The sequence below is a fragment of the Spea bombifrons genome, chromosome 2 (genome assembly GCF_027358695.1).
Source record: "Spea bombifrons isolate aSpeBom1 chromosome 2, aSpeBom1.2.pri, whole genome shotgun sequence".
NCBI lineage: Eukaryota > Metazoa > Chordata > Amphibia > Anura > Pelobatidae > Spea > Spea bombifrons.
In genome coordinates this window covers 53,036,863-53,058,546 of record NC_071088.1, presented here as the reverse complement: position 1 = coordinate 53,058,546, position 21,684 = coordinate 53,036,863, and the positions used below count along the sequence as shown (strand labels likewise).

Here is a 21,684-nt window from a genome sequence, read left to right as displayed (position 1 = left end):
CATATAGGGCTGCAACAACTAATCGATAAAATCGATAATAATCGATAATGAAATTCGTTGCCAACGAATTTCATTATCGGTTAGTTGAATCGATTATTATCGATTATAAAATGAGGGTTTTTTCAGAGCAAACGCTCTGAAAAATACCCCTCATTATATAATCCGTTTAGTCTGACTCACAGCAGCAGCTCCTACTTACCAGTCCCTCCCTGTAATCACTGTGACAACTGGCCCCGCCCCTTCCTTCTCCCAGAAGGCCAGAACCACATGGCTGTGACACTCATCTAACTGTAAGTATAAAATTAATATTTGGGCTGCTGAAAGTTAGGGGAGGTGGGGGTTAATTTAGGGGCAGTTATGGTTAATGGGGTGTTTAGGGTTAATTTAGGGGCAGTTATGGTTAATGGGGTGTTTAGGGGCAGCTATGGTTAATGGGGTGTTCAGGGTTAATTTAGGGGCAGTTATGGTTAATAGGGTGTTTAGGGTTAATTTAGGGGCAGCTATGGTTAATGGGCTGTTTAGGGTTAATATAGGAGCAGCTGTGGTTAATGGGGTGTTTGGGGTTAATTTGAGGCAGTTGTGGTTAATGGTGTGTTTAGGGTTAATTTAGGGGCTGTTGTGGTTGACAGGGTCTTTAGGGTTCACTTAGGGGATGCTGTGGTTAATGGGGTGTTTAGGGTTAATTTAGGGGCAGTTATGGTTAATGGGGTGTTTAGGGTTAATTTAGGGGATGCTGTGGTTGATGGGGTGTTTAGGGTTAATTTAGGGGTAGTTATGGTTAATGGAGTGTTTAGGGTTAATTTAATGATGAGGACTGAGGGTTAATTTGATTAATTTAATAAAGTTAACTTAAGGTGCAGTTAGATATAAAGGGGAAGGCAAACTAAGGGGAATCTAAATCCTGGGGGCAGTGAAGATTTACCCAGTACTTATTTATTAACCCCTTAAGGACCGGGCTCATTTTTCGTTTTGTACCCTGTGGGACCGCAGCTGTTTTGACACTTTTGTGGTGCTTGTGTTCAGCTGTAATTTTCTCCTCACCCATTTAGTGTACCCACATAAGTTATATATTGTTTTTTTCAGGACAAGATGGGCTTTCTTCGGATACCATTATTTTGATCGTATCATCTTATTTACTATAAAAAAAATTAAAAAAACATGGTGAAAAATTGAAAAAAACCACATTTTATGACTTTTATTTGAAAAATCTTTTACTCACCTAAAAAAGCAAGTAAAAAAACTAGCTAAATAGATTCTACTACTTGTCCTGAGTTTAGAAATACCCAATGTTTTTATGTTTTTTTGCTGTTTTTTGTAAGTTATAGGGCAATAAGTACAAGCAGCGTTTTATGATTTCCAAATCTTTCTTAACAAATCTGGTCAGTCTGCCTCCATCTCTTCTTTGGAACATCTTTGAAGCCGGTTAACTCAATTTAACCCCCTCAAACCATATATTTTTGAAAACTAGACACCCCAGGGTATTCCAAATGCTGTTAATTTAACCCTTTCCATGCACCAATTATAGAACTACACTTTGTCAAACTTTGTAATAGTCATTTTTTTTATTTTTTTTTTCACACAAATTGTACTTTAGTTATAGATATACAGGTCCTGATATATGGCACTGTAAAACAACCCCCCAATATGTGTTCAGGAACATCTCCTGAGTACAGTGATACCCCACATGCATGGGTTTGTCAGATTGTTTGGCTGGTAAAAGGCTACTTTTGGGGCATGCGTAATCCAGGTGGTCATTTGGTCATTCTGCCTCCATCTCCTCTTTGGAATATCTTTGAAGCGGGTTAACTCAATTTAACCCATTCAAACCATATATTTTTGAAAACTAGACACCCCAGGGTATTCCAAATGCTGTTATTTTAACCCTTTCCATGCACCAATTATAGAACTACACTTTGTCAAACTTTGTAATAGTATTTTTTTTCCACACAAATTGTACTTTAGTTATAGATATACAGGTTCTGGTATATGCCACTGTCAAACAACACCCCAATGTGTGTTCAGGAACATCTCCTGAGTGCAGTGATACCCGATATGCATGGGTTTGTCGGGTTGTTTGAGATTTAAAATGCCACATTTGGGAAGTGCGCTTTTTTTCTCCATTTTGGTCAGTCTGTACCTATGCCCTGTCTTTGAGCTTGGCCACTCCAATTTACCCCATCAGCCATTTTTTTTTATATATTAGACACCCCTTGGGTATTTGAAGTGCTTTTATTTTAACTCTTTGTTGAGATTTTTGAGAAATTTTAGCACTTGCTCAAAATAATAAACTTTATTTTTTTATTTTATTTTATTTTTTTAATACTTTTTTTATATTTTTTTTTTACACATTTTGCAATGTACTGGATGGTTCATCTAGTGACATCAGTGCATAATTATTTTTAAATGTTAGCACATTTTTTTTTCATTTTTTTTTCATTTTTTATTTTTTTTTTGAATATTTTACTAATCACATAGTGATTAGAAAGCTGGGCTCCATTGACTTGCATGGTTGAATGCAGTACCTGTATTCAACCTGCAAGTGGAGCCAGAGTTCTCTAGAGGGTCTGGAGACCGTCTAGCTAACTCTATCATCTTTATTGTTTATTTTCCCGGGCCGCCGCCATCTTGCTTGATGGCGAAGATCACCGGCAGCTGCGGCTGTGACCGCTCTCCGGAGCGGTCACAGCCCATCCAAAGGTAAGTGTTTGGTGTCGCTGGATGCCTCCTGATCGAGGCATTCCAGCGACACCATTTAAGTTTAGGAGGCGATCGTCGATCGCCTCCTAAACGCTTTTAAAACGGGCGTCCGCCGCCATACAATGTATGGCGGCTGTTGACGCCCCGGGGAGGGGCCAGACATGGCCCCCGATGCCGATCTCGGCGTTACTGAATGCCTCGACATCGAGGCATTACAGTAACGCCGTTTAAGCGAAGAAAGTGATCGTTGATCACTTTCTAAGCTTATTTTATTTTATGACGGTTCAGGACCGTCAAAGGTCATTTAGCGACCTTCATGTCATGACGGTCCTGAACCGGCAAAGGTCGCGAAGGGGTTAAAGTATGGTGTCAGTGTGATGCGAACGGGTCTGTGACTCTGAGGGGACTATGAGATATCTGGGGGGGTATAAGGCATATCTGAGGAGGACAGAATGACATATCTGCGGGTATAAGGCATATACATTTTATAAGGCATATGTGGGGAGGGCAGTGTGGCATGTGTGGGGAGGACGGAGTGGTGTATCAGGGTGCATAAGGCGTATCAGGCACAGTGGCATATGTGGGGGTGGAGTGGCATATGTGGGAGGCAGCGTGGAGTGGTTTATGTGGGAGGCAGCGTGGAGTGGCATATGTTGGAGGCAGCGTGGAGTGGCATATGTGGGAGGCAGCGTGGAGTGGCATATGTGGGAGGCAGTGTGGAGTGGCTATGTGGGAGGCAGCCTGGAGTGGCAGCGTAGCATGTCTGGGGAGGATGGAGTGGTGTATCAGGGTGTATAAGGCATATCTGGGACCACAGTGGCATATCTGGGGTAGAGTGGAGTGGCATATGTGGGGAGGGCAGCGTAGCATGTCTGGGGAGGATGGAGTGGTGTATCAGGGGGTATAAGGCGTATCAGGCACAGTGGCATATGTGGGGGTGGAGTGGCATATGTGGGAGGCAGCGTTGAGTGGTTTATGTGGGAGGCAGCGTGGAGTGGCATATGTTGGAGGCAGCGTGGAGTGGCATATGTGGGAGGCAGCGTGGAGTGGCATATGTGGGAGGCAGCGTGGAGTGGCATATGTGGGAGGCAGCGTGGAGTGGCATATGTGGGAGGCAGCATGGAGTAGCATATGTGGGAGGCAGTGTGGAGTGGCTATGTGGGAAGCAGCGTAGAGTGGCAGCGTAGCATGTCTGGGGAGGATGGAGTGGTGTATCAGGGGGTATAAGGCGTATAAGGCACAGTGGCATATGTGGGGGTGGAGTGGCATATGTGGGAGGCAGCGTGGAGTGGCATATGTGGGAGGCAGCGTGGAGTGGCATATGTGGGAGGCAGCGTGGAGTGGCATATGTGGGAGGCAGCGTGGAGTGGTATATGTGGGAGGCAGCGTGAAGTGGCATATGTGGGAGGCAGCGTGGAGTGGTTTATGTGGGAGGCAGCGTGGAGTGGTTTATGTGGGAGGCAGCGTGGCATATGTGGGAGGCAGCATGGCAAGCTTGGGCTCAAATGTGCATAAATTGGGGGGCTGGTTGGGAAATAAAGACAAGAAATGCATTTTATCAAAGTTTTTTTTATTCTGCTTTTTGTATTTAACATCGTTTGTTTATTAAATTATTTTAAATAAATGAAAAATTTACGTTCATTTTTTTTATCCGATTAATCGATTAATCGACAAAATAATCGGCCAAATAATCGATTATGAAAATAATCGTTAATTGCAGCCCTAGTGACATATACCAGAACCTGTTTATTCATACCTAAAGTAAAATGTGTGTGACAAAACAAATGCAAAAAAAATTACTACCATAAAGTTTGACAAAGGCTGATGGTAGAATTAGTGCTTGGAAAGGGTTAAAATACTAGCATTTGGAATACCCTGGGCTGTTTTCAAAAATATATGACTTGATGGGGTAAATTGCATTGGCCGGCTTCAAAGATACCCGAAATGGCACATGAGGGGAAGAATTACCAGATTTGGAAAAAATGGCTTTGAAATAGCAAAACGCTACCTGTACTTTTTGCCCCATAATGTGTAGAAAAAAGCAAAAAAACATAAAAACATTGGGTATTTCTAAACTCAGGACAAATAGTAGAATCTATTTAGCAGTTTTTTTCATTACCTTTTATAGATGAGTAAAAGATTTTTCAACTAAAAGTTAGAAACAGTCATTTTTGTTACATACCTGCCCCTGGCTCCCACGTTGCCCCCGGAGCCGCCACGGAGGAGAAGGAGACCCCCCTCCAACGCACGGCCACCGGAGCCGCCACCGAGGAGAGGGAGACCCCCCCTCCAACGCACGGCCACCGGAGCCGCCACGGAGGAGAGGGAGACCCCCTCCAACACACGGCCACCGGAGCCGCCACGGAGGAGAGGGAGACCCCCCTCCAACACACGGCCACCGGAGCCGCCACGGAGGAGAGGAGACCCCCCTCCAACGCACGGCCACCGGAGCCGCCACGGAGGAGAGGGAGACCCCCCTCCAACGCACGGACACCGGAGCCGCCACGGAGGAGAGGGAGACCCCCCTCCAACGCACGGACACTGGAGCCGCCACGCAGGAGAGGGAGACCTCCCTCCAACGCACGGACACCGGAGATGCCTCGGCACCTTCCAACGCGGCACCTTCCAACGCGGTGCCGCTTCCGCCGTCATCTGCAGTACTGCCGCGCAGGAGAGGCAGACCTCCTGGAACACGGCGTCCGGCTTCGGCACTCGCGGGAAACTGCAGGCATATATGAGGGGAGATTGCGCCACAACCATCATGGTGGTGATTCCCGGACATTGGAAGTGACGTCATGAGGTTTGGGGGGAGATTTGAACTTCCTCTGCGGTTCCTATTTAAACCTCTTCAGTTCTGTCTGACATTGCCTTCTGTTGGTTGTCTATGTCTAGTGCTAGTACCCAGATAGCGTTTTGATCCTGAATTCTCGTGTATGATCCCGGCTTGTCTGACTTCGTTGATTTCCTGATTCCTGACCTCGGCTACGTTTACGTTTATCCTGTTTTCCTGAATCCTGACCTCGGCTATGTTATTGGACTATCCTGCTCTCCGGAAACCTGACCTCGGCTTGTTTGACCTTGGTCCTACCTGACCACAGTGTCTCCTAACTACTTGTACGTGACAATTTCTTTCTAAATTTTTCACCATATTTTATACTTTTTTTAATAGTAAATAATATGATATAATCAAAACAATGTCATCTAAAGAAAGCCCTTCTTGTCCTGAAAAAAACAATATCTAATGTGTGTGGGTTCAGTAAACGGGAAAGAAGAAAATTACAACTAAACACGAGCAGCGCAGAAATGTTAAAACGGCCATTGTCACGAAGGGTACAAAAAGTAAAATCAGCCTTTGTCACGAAGGGGTTAAATCAAGTTCAGGCAAGATGGACAATAACAATATATCATGAACATTACAGAGGTCTAATGTCTCTTTTTCCTGTATTAGTCATTGCTCTGGGGAGTTCTGCTTTCTCCTGCCTGGTTCTGGACACTCTTTTACTCTTTAACATCCTTGTGACCGTCTATCACCACTACCTCTTCTACCTCGGCACGACCGTCTGCCCTTGCCACAACTTTATAATTTCTCAGACTGCTTAGCATATTCTAACACATCATTCAACGGCGCTGTACGGAGATTAACCATGTGTTTACTGATGTAAGCATTTATCTCTTTGCGTGTCCCAGACACAAATGTATTTAGTTGCTGCTTATATTTATTTATCTCCCTCCAATTTGTTCTACAAGCCCATCTGTTTGTGCACTGTCCCCTGGGAGTGGGCGTCTTGGATTTAGATCGGGCCCATTCCAGTTCAGTTCTACTAAACTTTAATCTGATTTCAAAACTCTTCGACACGCTCTCTCTATTTCTTCACTATTACTATTTAATTGATAACTGTTACAGAGCCCCCGTATATTTGCCTCAAACTATTGCGGATCCTCTTTTGGACTCTTTACATGTTTAGTAGCTTTTTTAATATTTTTCTCTGTTCATGTTCTATGCACCTACATGGTTAACGGATGTATCTGACCTTGTCCACTCCTTAAGGAGGCGCGTTACTTATATTGTTACTTTAAGCATATTAATTTGAACATAAAATAAAACAAGAATATATATCGTAAAAACCACAGACAGGTATACAGGATATCCTATTAACTTAAAAACAAAATATGTGCTAATTATAAATTCTAGCATTTAAAATATTAATCCTTATTTAAATTAATTCTGAAAGAAGCATTGGAATAAAAGAGATAAAAAGGCTTTTCTAATGTCGACTTTACATTTAATTTATGATCGATCACAGATAACAGACAAGTCATACATTTAACAGATTCTGGAACCAGCTGGAAACATGGTTTTTTACATTTGGAATGTTATAATTGTGTAAATGATACACAATTCCTAGCCTATGTGCTATCTCCTGCACTATTTCAGCAGTAAAATGAGTTCCTTGATCAGAGTATATATGCTGAGGAATTCCATACCTAGGACTTAACTCTTGTAGCAACTGTTAGAGCATCCGCATGTTGGCAAGGATAGGCTTCTATCCAGCGGGAATATGTACACACCACCACTAGTACATATTGATAATGTAGAGATCTAGGCATTTCAATAAAATTAATTTGCAAATTTTGGAATTTTTAGCTTCCACTTCTCCTTCTGATGTAACTACAGCATACCCAGTACAACGCCTGTCGTCAATATCCATAAATGAGGAACCATCTACAAAGTATTCAATATCAGGGTCAGTCAAAGGTCGCTCATACAATCGGTCGCGAGTAGTTTGTAATTGTTCTGTCAAAATCACACAATCATGAGGAGGTCCCTCCTCTGGTTCTGGCAAAAGAGTGGCAGGATTTAACACTGTGCACAGGTGGACGGTGGCATTGGGTGTACCCTGCAAAACAATCTCGTATTTAGTCAGCCTACTATTAGTAAACTGTGTCGATCGACGGGTTAACAATGCACTCACTGCATGAGGAACCATCACTTTCAGTTCCTGTCCCTGAACTATGGCCTGTGCTGATTCCACTAAGGCAGCAGCCGCCACCACAGCCTGCAAACAAGGGGTTAATCCGGCTGCCACAGAATCAAGTGGAGTGCTGTAGTAGGCAAGGGGTCTCTGTCTCTCTCTGTGGCTCAGGTTTAGTACTCCAGAGGCATTACCCTGTATTTCATGACAAAACAAAGTAAATGACATATCATAGTTAGGGAGCCCAAGAGCAGGGGCAATCCACAAAGCCTCTTGTAACTGAAAGGGTAAATCAATTCAGCATTGTCAGTATTAGGTTCAATAGAGCCAGCATCGGCAAATTGTTACCAGTTTGTCTAGCAGATCTACAATTTCTAGCCAAATGCCCTGGCTTGTTACAATTAAAACAAATAACATTCTTTCTAATTTCCTTTCTAGAGGAAGATTGTCCGTTATCTCCCACTACATCAGACAGAGAGTTCTGTGAATAGAATTGTCTCTGACTTTCCATCAACATTCTCTGTTCTTTCTCTCTAACTTTCTCTTGACGTTCCTTATTCACTTCCATTTGCTTTTCAAAATGTTTAGCAGCTGCTATCATTTCAGAAAGCGGCTTCTCTTCACATCCTAAAACATTATTAGTGACACCCTTATGGAAGTCTAGTAACAACCCTTTTACAAAACAAGATACAATCAACTGTCTTGCATTCTCCTCTGGATCTGTCACACCACTGTGTCCTATTACAACTTTTTGCTACTCTGTCAGCGAATTCACTTACTAATTCATTCTTTCCTTGCATTGTAGAGTTAATCTTTCCCCAGTCAGGTCGCTGTAGCCATGCAGTCTCACAAGCTTGTATTATACTATCTATTGTCTGCTGTCTCTCAGTACTCAATCTCTCAATAAACGGTTCATTTGCTCAAGGTGTTACACCAGGAATTCTATTATAAGCTTCAATTACCTGTTTTCTCTCTGCGTCAGTCATAACCAAATCAAACAATTGCATAAAATCCTTTTTCACTGGATCATAAGGAATTAGACACACTACGTAATTCTTTACAAAACTGACCAACAATTTCAGGTCTGGGGAATCGATCTTTCAAGAGGAATAATTCCCCTGGTGTCCATGGATAATGGAAAGATAGAGGTACACCTCTCTCATCTCTAGCCCCCCCCCCAGTCTCTCTCATGGGCATAGCATGCACAAAAGTCTTTTCCTCAGCATCAGAATCTGATTGAGGATCTAAATGTGGCTTTCTGGATCTGGTTCTACTTGATGGTCCTGTGGGCTAAATGTTGGACCTTGATATTCTAGGAGGATCAGGTTGCCTTTCTTGGTCTAGGGGTGAAATAGGAGCTGGTGGTACAAATGGGACAAGCTCCAAAGAAAGTGGCAACTCTGCTTCTAGACCTGCAGGGTGTTGATTAGAACCAGGCGGATTAGGGTCTGCTGGTTGAGGTCCATCATATGGGGGTGGGTCAAATAATTCTTGAGTCCATAGATCAGATGGATCTAAGGATGGATATAGCGAATTATGGACCTTAGATGGTCCTGGGGTTACAGACACCTCCTGTGCTTTCTTAGAAGTCTCAACAGGTTGAGGTGTTTGAGCACCCTTTTGATTCTTAAAGTTACCTGCCGGACAGCAAGGATATTGGGAATTGGTAGAACAGGTGGGGTCTAGTAACTTCTGCTGTTTCTGTATTTTAACCTTGTCCCACCCTTCTTGATACCATTTCATAGAAAATCATTCTCTCATTCCTTTTCACATCACACATATTCAAACATTCTTTCAAATTATCTAATATTTCTACATTCAAACTACCGCCAGCTGGCCAAACATAACGGCTTTCATTATCCTCTTCAGATATTTGCTTCCAATGAGACATATATTTTCCTGCCTCCTTTCCATGTTTCCTTATCATATATTCTAAGGGCGTCCCCTTAGGCACATTTTTCAACAACAAACTGCTCATCTCCACAGCTACAATAATCCGTGACTATGTACTTCAAAATATTTACACTAGTTCTCACCACTAGGTACTTTACAATAGCCCGTGATTATGTACTCAAATAGTTACACTAGTCTCTCACAACTAGGTACGTTACAATGGTCCCTGACCATGTACTTAAAAATAGTTACACTAGTCTCTCACAACTAGGTACGTTACAATGGTCCCTGACCATGTACTAAAAACATTTATTACAATTAAACAATTCAAGATCTTATAGGTCTTACTTACTCAACTCTGGATCCCGTCACCCGGATGGAATACCGAGGACGACCTTACCCTCATCCACCCAATAATTAAACTATAGGCATTTCAAAAGGTGCCTTACCTCTTTTTGATGGCCAAGGATTAGGTGGATCAAGGTTTAGTCCGCTTCCGAGACTGTTGGGATCCCGGACGAGCCCCCAAGTGTGAATGTCGGCAAGAAATCTGACGTCACCAGTTCAATGAGTTGAGTAAGCAAGAGCTTCTTTGTTCAAGTGTGCACAGGGGAGAGTCCAGTTCGCAGACTTCTCTCCCCCTCCTTAATTTTCTAACAATATATAGGCAAAGAAGCGCAAACAGTTATTAGCATATTGTCTAGCCATCTGTTGGTATATTTACTTTGATTTGCTGACACACATGGTTTAAAGAGGTCAAGAAAAATAGCCCCCCCCAGACATGTGAAATCTTTACTTACAGAAGGTCAAGAAAGGGACAACTTGTCCTTTGTAGTGGCGGACTCTGATTCTTTTGCAACAAGGCACTTAGAGCAAAGAAAACACACGAAAACATACCATACGTACACATTCTTCCAAGACACAAACAAGACATAAGTAAACTAAGAAATGAGGTAGACAGGTGATTGTAGTGTTATCTTATCTGCTATCAGCAGAATAAGTAATGAGGTAGAGATCATTCTACTGACATCCAGAATCAGCAAAATTCTTCATCTTCCACATAGGAAAGCCATATATATTCTTATTGCTTCTAATAGCTGTAGCTAATGGTTCGACTGATATAATATAAAACAGGGGAGATAAGGGACACCCCTGTCTTGTTCCATTTTAAAAAAAAAAAAACATTCGGCACATATATTAGGTCCAACTGTTCTGGCTGATGGGTTTGTGTAGAGAGCCATAATTGCCACCCCGTTATTCCAAACCTTATTAGAGTACATTTCATAAAATCCCAGCTAACCAGGTCGAAAGCTTTCTCTGCATCGACAGACATTATAATAGTTGGAATAGACTTCTTTTCTGCTTGATCTATAATGTTGATTATTCTTCTAATATTATTACAAGAAGATCTGCCAGAGATGAAGCCGACCTGATCCCGGTTAGTAATCGTGTTCAAAACTAATTTTAGTCTATTGGCAAGTATAGAAGAATATAATTTCACATCAACATTAATGAGTGAAATAGGCCTATAGTTAGCAGGGTCTGAGGGATTTTTACCTTTTTTAAGGATAGGGAGAATATTTGCTCTGATCATTTCATCAGGAAATATACCTTTATCAGCAATAGAGTTAAAAACCAGCATCAAAGGGTCAAGTAAATGTATATTGAAGCTTTTAAAAAATAGATTTGTGAAGCCATCTGGGCCAGGAGTTTTATATTTATTTAACCTGGATATTACTAATCTAATCTCAGATTTTGTTATTTCTCCATTTACTAGGGCTCTCTGATCTGCAGAGATCTGAGGAAGATTTATCTTAGAGAAATACTGTTCAATATCTTTTTGTAATACGGTATTCCATAGATTATATAATTTCTCATAATAACGGTTAAATTGATTGCCGATTCCTTCAGGTGTAAAATAGGTCTCATTATCTATTACAAGTTTATTAATTCGATTTTTAGCTTTTATTTTTCTTAGTCTATTTGACATCATCTTATCTACTCTATTGCTGCAACAATAGAATTTTGTTCTTAATTTTTTCATTATATGTACTGTATTCTCCATCAGTTTCTCATTAATTTGGCTCTGAATCTCTTTGATTTTTTCTAGTTTATCCTTAGAGGGATGTTTTTTGTTTTCTAGAACCTGCTGATTGAATAAAATATATAGTTCCCTAAGGTTCCTCCCTTGGCTCTTCCTGAGATTACTTTTTAATTTTATCAAGAGTCCTCTTAAGAACGCTTTAAATGTACACCAATTGTTTTCTGGAGAAGTATCCTTGGGGTTATTCTCCTTAAAAAATAAATGTATTGATTCCTCTAGATACTTCACATTTTCTTTATTATAGAGTATGGAATCATCTAGTTTCCACGTTGTTCTGGAATTCTTAGTTAAGTTGTTTTTAAACTCCACTACTATAATGTTATGATCTGACCAGGTATTATTTTTTATTTCTATTTTTTGTACTCATCCTATCAAAGAGGAGGAACACAAAATATAGTCAATACGTGAGTACGATAGATGTACATTAGAAAAATGTGTGTAGTCCCTCTCTATCTAGTGGGTGATAGACTCGCCAGGTATCCATAAGGTCAAAATTGGTTACTGTATGCTGAAACACCCTAGCAAGAGACTTTATCTTTTTTTCGCTGATCCTTTTCTTATTGGTTTTAGTATCTAATTCAGTGTCTAGAACGCAGTTAAAGTCTCCTGCTATAATACAATTGCCCTTCTTAATTGTTTCAACTTGATCTAGAATTTTATTCAATAAATGTATTAGAGAAATACCCCTCTCTTTTTCTTTAGTTCATTAGAGGCATGGATCAGTACTGGATATTTCACTCCCCCCCACTTAATTCTATCTGACCTCCTCCAATGCGTCTCCTGTAGAAATCCAACATCTTCTTTACACATATAATTATATACTATGGAATGCTTAAATGATGAATTCAAGCCCTGCGTGTTGACCAAACACATCTTAATCATCTAAATAGCTAAAGAACACATGTCCCAACCCCAAGCGCAGCAAACAAAAAAAAGAAAAAAGGAAAATACATTTATATAGAAACAAGAAAAAAAGAACACTATCATCCCTTTCTTTCTTACTCTTATCAAAAGGTCTGAAGGCTGGGATGAATAAATATACATATATTCCTTTAACCTTCTAAAGAATAGGGCCAGAGAAAGACATAAAACAATAAACATATCCCCGGAGACTATAGGCACCCGGCCTAAGTCCCCTCGAGAGAGGAATCTCCTAATGGACATACCTCCTATGTCTGATATAAGACATACAGTAGAGAAAGCAATACTCGCAGACTACTTAATTTGTTAACCGATAGCAAAAAGCTTCTTCCTAAATGGTGAGTTATTTCAAATGGCATTTTTCCCATATTGTGTGTTATTACTGATAGATTATTATCACAGAATCCTTAAAAAAGAAAAAAAAAAAAGAAAACCTTAAAAACAATGATCATCTTTAATAAGTAGCTATTCTTTTCATTATCCAACCATGTCAGTACTAATAAACTATTTCAATTATTAAAAGTTCTTATTGGCCCAACATCCTCTTAAAATTATAGTAGTCTATTCTACTCATTGATTCTATATATAGCCTGTTAAGTCTACGGTATCCATAGACACCCCATGATAAACCAGCTATCTTTCTGATGGTGACTATAGTTTCAGCATGCTAATTATCTCATACTAAAGTGCTATATAATTTACTTAAATTAATTATTAGTGTCCATCCATTAAAGATCCCCATAAAAAAAACAAAACACCTTAAGTGCGGTAATTAACTTTAAAGAAATATCCATTCTTCAAGTATAAGTTTCACCTTCCAATATAAGATTCTATTAGATCTTACAGTATTTTATACCCTCCATCTCTGTAATGCATCAGTGCCAAGATACTAATTTAGATATTAATAATTCATGTAGACCTAGTCTCCTCTTAGTGAATTATAATGTGTAAACATCTCATGGTAAGTGAATTATCTTTCTAATAACAACTATATTTTTAAGATTTTCAACTACTAATTATCTCATGCTTCCCAAACTATCTTCCTATTCATTTAGAGTGCTAAATAGTTTACTCAAATTAATCAGTAGTTCCCATGTGATAGAAATCCGTTAAAAAGTGCATTCAATACAAAAAAAAAACCTTCAGTACAATAAATAACTTTATAGAGATATCCATTCTTTGAGTATAGATTTCACATTCTGATATAGAATTTTTATAGTCCTTACAGTATTTTATACCCTCTAACTCTATATTGTTTCAATACCAGAATACTAATTTAAATATTAATACTTCATATAAACCCAGCCTCTTCTTAATAAATTATAGTGTTCTAGTCTACTCATTAATTCAGTATTAGTGTTTATAATTTAATTATATAAGTCATTAAATCTACATTATCCATATGCATCTCGAGGTAAATAAATTATCTTTCTTATAGTGACTATACTTTCAGCCTACTGATTATCTCATACTGTCTAAACTATCTTCATTGTTTCATTCATTTAAAGTACTAAATAATTCACTCAAATGAATCAGTAATTCCCATGTGTTAATAATCCACGTATAAATGCATTCAGTGCGAGAGAGAGAAAAAACAAAAAACCTTAAGCGCAGTAATTATCTTTAAAGAGATATCCATCCAACTATAGATTTCACATTCTATTATAGGACCTTTCTAGTCCTTGCAATATTTTAAACCCTCCAGCTTTATCTTATATCTATACAAAGATATTGGGTTATAAGAAGTTTATAAAGGCCCAACCTCCTCTGAATGAATTTTAATATTCTATCCTACTCATTGGTTCAATATTTCTGTTTTTTACTATAAGTATTGGGCCATTAAAGCTACAATATCCATAGACATTCCGTGATGAATCAATTATCTAAAAATAACTATATTTTCATTATACTAATTGTCTCCTGCTACCCAGACTATCTCTCTATTCATTTAAAGTGCTGAGCAGTTTACTCAAATTGATCACCGATTCCCATAAATTAGAAATCCACTTAAAAGATACAATCGGTGCAAAAAAAAAAAGAGAGAGATATTATGATATGGGCCTTCTTTCAAATTGCTAAGTTTCTTAGCTCTCAATACTTGCTCTTTATAAGCTACAGAAGAAAAGACAACGATAACATCTCGAGGGATCGTGTCTGATAGTCCATTCGGTCGTCTCAGTCTGTGAAATCTCTCCATTATCAGATCTGGATTCTCTATAGTCACTCCCAGTGTTTTATAAAAACCCAGAAGAAATGATTTAAGTTGTTCTTGACATACCGTATCTGGAATATTGCGAAAACGCAAATTTGTTCTTCTTGCTGTATCCTCCAGCTCTCTGACTTTTTGGTCAATTATGTCCACTCTTTGAGAAACACTTGCAATAGAATCCTTCAGAGTTGAACAGTTCATGTCAAGGTTAGATAATTTAGATTCAATAGTTAAAATCTTATTAGTCAACTCACTTAGCTCTTGCTTAATTTTCTGTTGAGCCTTTAGCTATTTCCTTTTTTATTTCATCAAAGTGAGCGACCATAAAGTCCTGAGACACAGATGAAGACGGACTTAAACTATTACGCTGTTGAAGATCTTGAAATTCATCCCACTCCGCTGTTACTGATAAATTTGGATTTTTTCCCTTACTTCTTTCCTGTGAGGGAGAGAAGAATTCTGCTACAGATCCAGGTTGTTTATCTTTCCTATCTTTTTTGTCTCTTTTAGGTTGCTCTTTGGAAATGGTTCTTTTAGTAGCCATATTTATATATATATAAAATGGAAGAGAAGAAAAAAAAAAGTCTCTTTCTCGTTACTTATTATTTGATTCTGTTTCTTCTCACACTATTAGTCAACATTATTAGTGTTATCACACCATTGATCTCAGTTATCAGACTGTTTCACTCTTTTTCTATATGTTAATAACACTCAAGTTAATCAGATTACTCCCGGGCATTGAATGTTTAAAGAAATCCCACCTCCGTCATCATCCTCAGCATCCCCACCGCTTGCACCTCATTTTTTTTTTTATTATTTGGTGTTCCAGCCAGCGATTCGGCAGTTTATTTCTCCGGCCGGACGCGGTCACAGTCTCAGGGTCTCGGAGCCTCGCGGCAACCAAACCCTTCCACCGTTTATTGCCTACTTTTTGCCGCTGCCGCCTATCGTCTGCCGCCTGCCAATGATGCGGCCGCGTGCCGCCGGTGATGCCGTCGCCTGCCGCCGGTGATGCCGTCGCCTGCCGCCGGTGATGCCGCTGCCTACCGCCAGTGATGCCGCCGCCCGGTCTCGTCTCTCACGAGCTATAGCTCGCTTCCACCCGCCATGCTGCGAGTATGCCACTCTACCTCCTCTGACGTGCGTGCGTGCGTGCGCTCACGTCATCACGTCACATCCCTCTTATCTACTTCTAAAAGCATGCATCATTCTGATTGGTTACTTTTCAAGCAGGTTACGCCTCTTAAGCTGCATAATTAAGAATGGCCTAGACTTGACCCTTTGCATATATATATATATATAATAACAGAGAGTAGATGTGTTGGCGCGAAGTCGTGCATATATGATAGACTAGACATTTTCTACTTTCTTCTGTCTTTGTCAGCAATAATATTTACGATAGCATAAGCATTTTTCTAACACCATACCTAGCACACACAGAGATGAGCTATCAATGCTTGATGAAGCACTCTTAAAAGGCAAGAGACTGGAAATTCCAGTTTCCCTTAGATGAGAAATGCTACAAAAATACAGGACATTTAGGGATACAAAAATGCAAGAGGAGGGAACGGGAAGTTCTTTTCTGGCCTTCAACGATGAGTGATATAACAGTCTCTTCATGTCCCACTTGTCATTTCAGCCACCCTGTCCAAAAGAATCTTGGCTGTAGGATATGGTGAAGATTCCATGGCATACAATGGTAGTTGATTTGTTTTCTCTGGATGGCCATGATTACCTAGCAATGCTAGACTCATCGTGCCCAGAGGTTGCCAAACTAAGGAATACTTCATCAGAATATGTATGCAAGAAATCACGGGCTATATTTTCACTATTTGGCATCCCTACAATCATAAGGACAGACAATAGACCCCAATTCTTCTAAGGTACTTTAAAGCACTTTCCTAAGTTTGGATTTATTCACAAAACATCATGTCCCACTTATCCTCAACGGAATAGATTAGTTGAGTGCAGAGTCAAAATAATTAAGAGACTTCTTAAAAAGGCTAGTCAGATGAAGAACCTCAAGTAGCTTTGCTTGATTAGCAACGCCTTTGGAGGGGGGCAAATCTCCAAATTATTTTTTGGGCTTCAGATAAAGCTACCACAATTGAATGACACATTCAAAGAGAAACTTGCATTTGTGCTACATAGAAAAGAAGGAAAGAATAAGGGAATGTCAGAAAAGGAACTATGACAAAACTGCAAGGGACATTCAGATGCTGCAAATTGGGGACACTGTAAAGATCTGGACAGGTCCACAGTGGGCAAATTAAGCGGTAGTGCTACGCAGTCTCCCACAGGCTCTTACAAGTATGGTTTTGAAACGTAATCGTAAGTATTTATTGAAGATACCAAATCATTTTCTGGACTAAAAACAATCACTGCATGTGGAGTTGTTGAGCAATGCTGAGGATTCAGGCAAATGATAACCCTGAAATGCAACATGACCAGAATGTGATCAACCATGATCCATTTCTTGTCAATGAATCTGATGGTGGGTCATCATTTGTTTATACTGACAATGCAGAGCACATTCCTGACCCAGTACAGTATTCAGGAGGAGCTCTACAACAATCTACAAGTTGACCAACATATATCAAGAAACAGAGCTGTGAGAAGGCCACAGTCATTGAAGAACTTTGGAGCTCAGCCTGATTCATATGTATAATCTGTGGCTCACGTAATCTCCAGGCGGGTTCCACCTCATCCTCAAAGGAAGCACAAAATCTTTTATTTCCAACCCTCTACAGAGTTATGACTCTCCCTATTACTGGCCTGCTAAAAACAACATTATAAGGGGCTGGCTACCTTTACATGTGGATGCTTCTCTTTTTAAAGGTCATTCTTTCAAAGCAGTGTTGTCACATCATGTCACACAGGGAATGTGATGCTAAGCACTATAATAACATGGTACGACAATGCAGACAAAAAGTTTAGAGTCAAGTCACAATAGCTTAAGGTCGGGGGCAGCCAGAGAGTCAAAGTAACGGTTAAGCAAGCTAGGCGTATTTACACAAGAAATCAAATGTAGGAAACACAAATTAGAAGGAGGAATAGCCAGCCAACAACTAGGCAACTCCATATGAAGCTGCTTTCATTTTTATTTTGAATTTTGGCACAAGTAGTGACGTCACAGGAGTTGGCCACAGTCCCGACCAATTCATATGAGCTTAGCAGAGGAGGGCTGCGCTTCCTTCACAATTGCCCTCAGATCACCAAGGCAACCCTGCCCATTCGTAAATCAATGAGCGAGGGAAGCCGCGGTGGTGTCTGATTTCAATGCTGGACAGAAAGTGAGTAAGTGAGGTGGTCCTCACTAACGTTCCTTCACTGAGCTCTGTTTTCCTCTAGTTTTGGAACAGATGCCTAGGAAAGAGGCTCAGCCTTTTCAGTAACCAAAGACTACTCAAGGTGTTTCTTCTCGGTCGATATTACTCTACATTGCTGTCTCAGTTTAGATTGCCCATCATTTCTTTCTCTATTCTCAGATGTTCTTCCTCATTGTCTGACGTTTCACAACTTTCTTTTCTTCTAGAGCACAGCTTTCCCTTTGTTTTCCGCTTTATCCAGTTGGCAATTCAATTTAATGTATTACTCCAATGGGTCTTTACTCTGTTTAGTCTGAATTACCTTTATCCGAGGGTTGGGGTTTTATTCCAATATTCATCTTATTCTTACTTTCCTTCCCTTCCACACGCACACACGAGCCCCAACTGTGGACAAACATTTGTGTGCAGTAGCCTTTGGGAGGTTTGCCATCTCCCACTAACTGTTGTTAGGTGGCCAATCTTTTCCCTAGAACAAATGAGGTTTGCAGATTCCTACAAACTCTGTTTGATGGATGTAAAGCTCAATTGTTTACACAGGTACCAGTTACATTAATGGGAAGATTAATTCACAAGTGTTTGTGTTTGTACTGAGTTTTTTGTGAAATCCATTATTTTTTTACAGTTTGTGTTTGTTAATCATTTTGATCACTTGTATCATTAGGTAACAAAAAGTTGTTAGTGGCCCATACAATATACTATTTATATTTAAACTACCTTTTATCCCACACCTACTTCTGTTTGTATGGTGTTGTGCTGATCATTCACTTTGAAGATTACTAATATTCTGTTGCTCTTCTGCAGGCTCCATAAGATTTCTAATGGTGTACATGTACAAAGAAAGACAGAGTTCATGCAGCATCTGCACAGCTACTGGCTTCTCAAACGTCTTTCTAGGAATGGGGTGCCACTTATTCACAGGCTACTTTCACATTTAAAGCACCATGAGAAAACAGCACAGGTGAGTGATTATAGGTTTTTGCAAAAAAATAACTAAACATTGTTACAAAAGCTATTTATCAAAACTATTGGCAAAATAACATAGAAATATAGAAACAGAAAATTTGTGAAGAGTAAAGAAGAACTTCCTTACATTACATCTAAGCCTCTGGCCTTCAAGTTTTAGATTATAACATTGCTCCTCCTTTTAAATAAGCTTGGCTCCTGTACTTTAACGATCCCTTTCAGTATACAAATGTTTCTATTGCATCCCCCTTTCTCCTTCTTCTTTTATTACATTACGTTATATTTATTTATAAAGCGCCGGCCTATTCCAAAGCACTGTTACATTCATTAGAACATTTTATAAACACATACAATAACACATACAATAACAAACTGGTGCAAAGGAGAAGAGGGCCCTGCTCTTGCGAGCTTACAATCTAGTCGGTGGTTCAGGGGAGTGAGACAATAGGAGACGACTGCTTGGATGGGGATGAGTTGATCTGGTTGCGGTGATGTGTTGAAGCTGTTTGTTCAGATGGCTTTGATTAGGATGATGGTTGGGAGCACTGTAAAGGAATGTTGTACGCTTCCCTGAACAAGTGGGTTTTCAGAGAGGTTTTGAAATTTGCGTACGAGGCAGAAAGTCTGAGTCTGACGGAACGGGGAAGGGAATTCCACAGGAGGGGAGCGGCAAGGGTGAAATTCTGAATACGGGAGTGAGAAGAGGTAACAACAGTAGAAGAAAGCCGCAGGTCGTGAGAGGAGCGAAGAGGGCGGGTAGGGGTCTATTTGGATAGGAGGATAGAGATGTAGGGATAGATTACTACATACTATTCTCCTGAGGAAGCCCAGCAAGGATCGGCGAAACGTGTTGAGAGGGAGACATTTGACCGGATACCTTACAGCCTCCAAATGGATTGCTCTGATACGTTGATGCACAGCTTTTTCATGTTGTGCCACTTTCAACTGTAAGTGCATCCAGATCTTTTAGATCATTTTTATTGAAGATACTGCACCATTGTGGTTCATTTCTTTTACAGATTTTAAGACGCTGTTAAACAGAATCTTTTATTGAATCCTTTAATGGGTCTGATTTATCCACCCCGCTTGTGAGTGGATCTTATACCATATTAAACACCACTCCAGCTTGAATATACTGCACTATTATTTTTCTTGTATATGCGCTCCATGGTTCGTTGTTTGGTATTTACACACCCGGAGGAAGAGTGTTTTTGGTAGCAACAGACACTTGGGGAGTATTTTACTCATTTATATTTATTGCAACCTAACAGTCATTTTGCTTGTTGTACCAGGTCTGTGTAACTGCGACTAAATCCACATTATCACTTGTCACTAATGCAGTAAGTGCTGGGATCTTAAACTATGGACATTAGTACACATCACCACCAAGCCATTTTTCAACCTATGTGTCATGACATGTGGTGTTTTTTCTATATCTAAACTGATCCCACTATTCCTTTCCCAACTTCCCAAAGCTAAGCCCTGCTTTGAACCTGCTCTAGCTACCCCTTTAATGCTAACTTCACCCTTCCCCACTCTAGTTTAAAATCTCTTCCCACCCTCTAACCATCTTCTACCCAAGTACCGCAGCCCCCTCATCATTGAGGTGCAGTCCATCCCAGTTCTCTAGAAACCCAAGTCACTCCTTCCTACACCACTTTCGCAGCGACTGATTCATCTCGCTATGGCCCCGCTGCCTCCATAGTGTAGTGCTTGGTACAGGCAATATTCTTGAAAATATTACCTTGGAGGTCCTTTTCCTAAGCTTGTCACCTACCATTGATTTGGTCAATAGTACCAACATGGACTATGACTGCTGGATCATCACCAACCCCTCCCAACAATCTGTCCACCCGGTCCACAACATGCCGAACCCAGGCACCCCGGAGACAGCATACTGTTCAGCGCTCTGGGTTTTGGCGGCAGATTATCTACTTTCCTAATAATTGAATCCCCTACCGCCACAGCCTGTCTAGGTTCCCTAGCACTTTCTTTCCCATCTGCACTAGAGAGGCTATTCTCCTGGCTGCTAGGTGAATATGCCTGCTCTAGTAGTGCCAGATCTGAACTGATCTCCCCAACAGCCTCACATAAACGGGCAAACATATCGGGCTGACCAAGTCCAGAACTAGCATCCCTAAACTTGTTTCCCCTACTCCCCTATTGCAACTGACCCAGCTCAATGCCCTACAAACCTCCTTTGTCCCATCTGACCCCTATCTAGTGCTTGCTCAGTAAGGAGTAGGCTCCTCTCCATATTGTCGATGTCCTTCAGTGTTCACCAGTTTTGCTATCCTGGATTTCAAGTAGGCTACTTGTTCACAGTTAACACAACAGTATAGCCCCGGGGGCATTTGCTCCAGGAGTGCATACATGTGGCAAGATGTGCACAGAGTGGCATTTCCCAACATGGTATTCCATAAAAAGAAAACAATTTAGATAAACAGAGCAAGTGTACAATTTATACTATCCCTTCCTACTGCCTTTCATCTCCTTCCAGGTACAGTGAAGGAAAAAAATTATTTGATCCACTGCTGATTTTGTATGTTTGCCCACTGACACAGACTTGGTATATAATTTAAATGGTAGGTATAT

The 21,684-nt window shown here is 40.4% G+C and overlaps 1 protein-coding gene across 1 annotated transcript in view; it reads left to right on the top strand.

Annotated features, from left to right (window-relative positions):
* LOC128472410 (bromodomain and PHD finger-containing protein 3-like) overlaps positions 1-21,684 on the top strand; it is a 213,449-nt gene that overhangs the window by 67,519 nt on the left and 124,246 nt on the right. Inside the window, exon 3 of the mRNA XM_053454244.1 lies at positions 18,928-19,084. Within this exon, the coding sequence (XP_053310219.1) occupies positions 18,928-19,084 (157 nt within the window). The remainder of the gene's footprint in view (positions 1-18,927; positions 19,085-21,684) is intronic.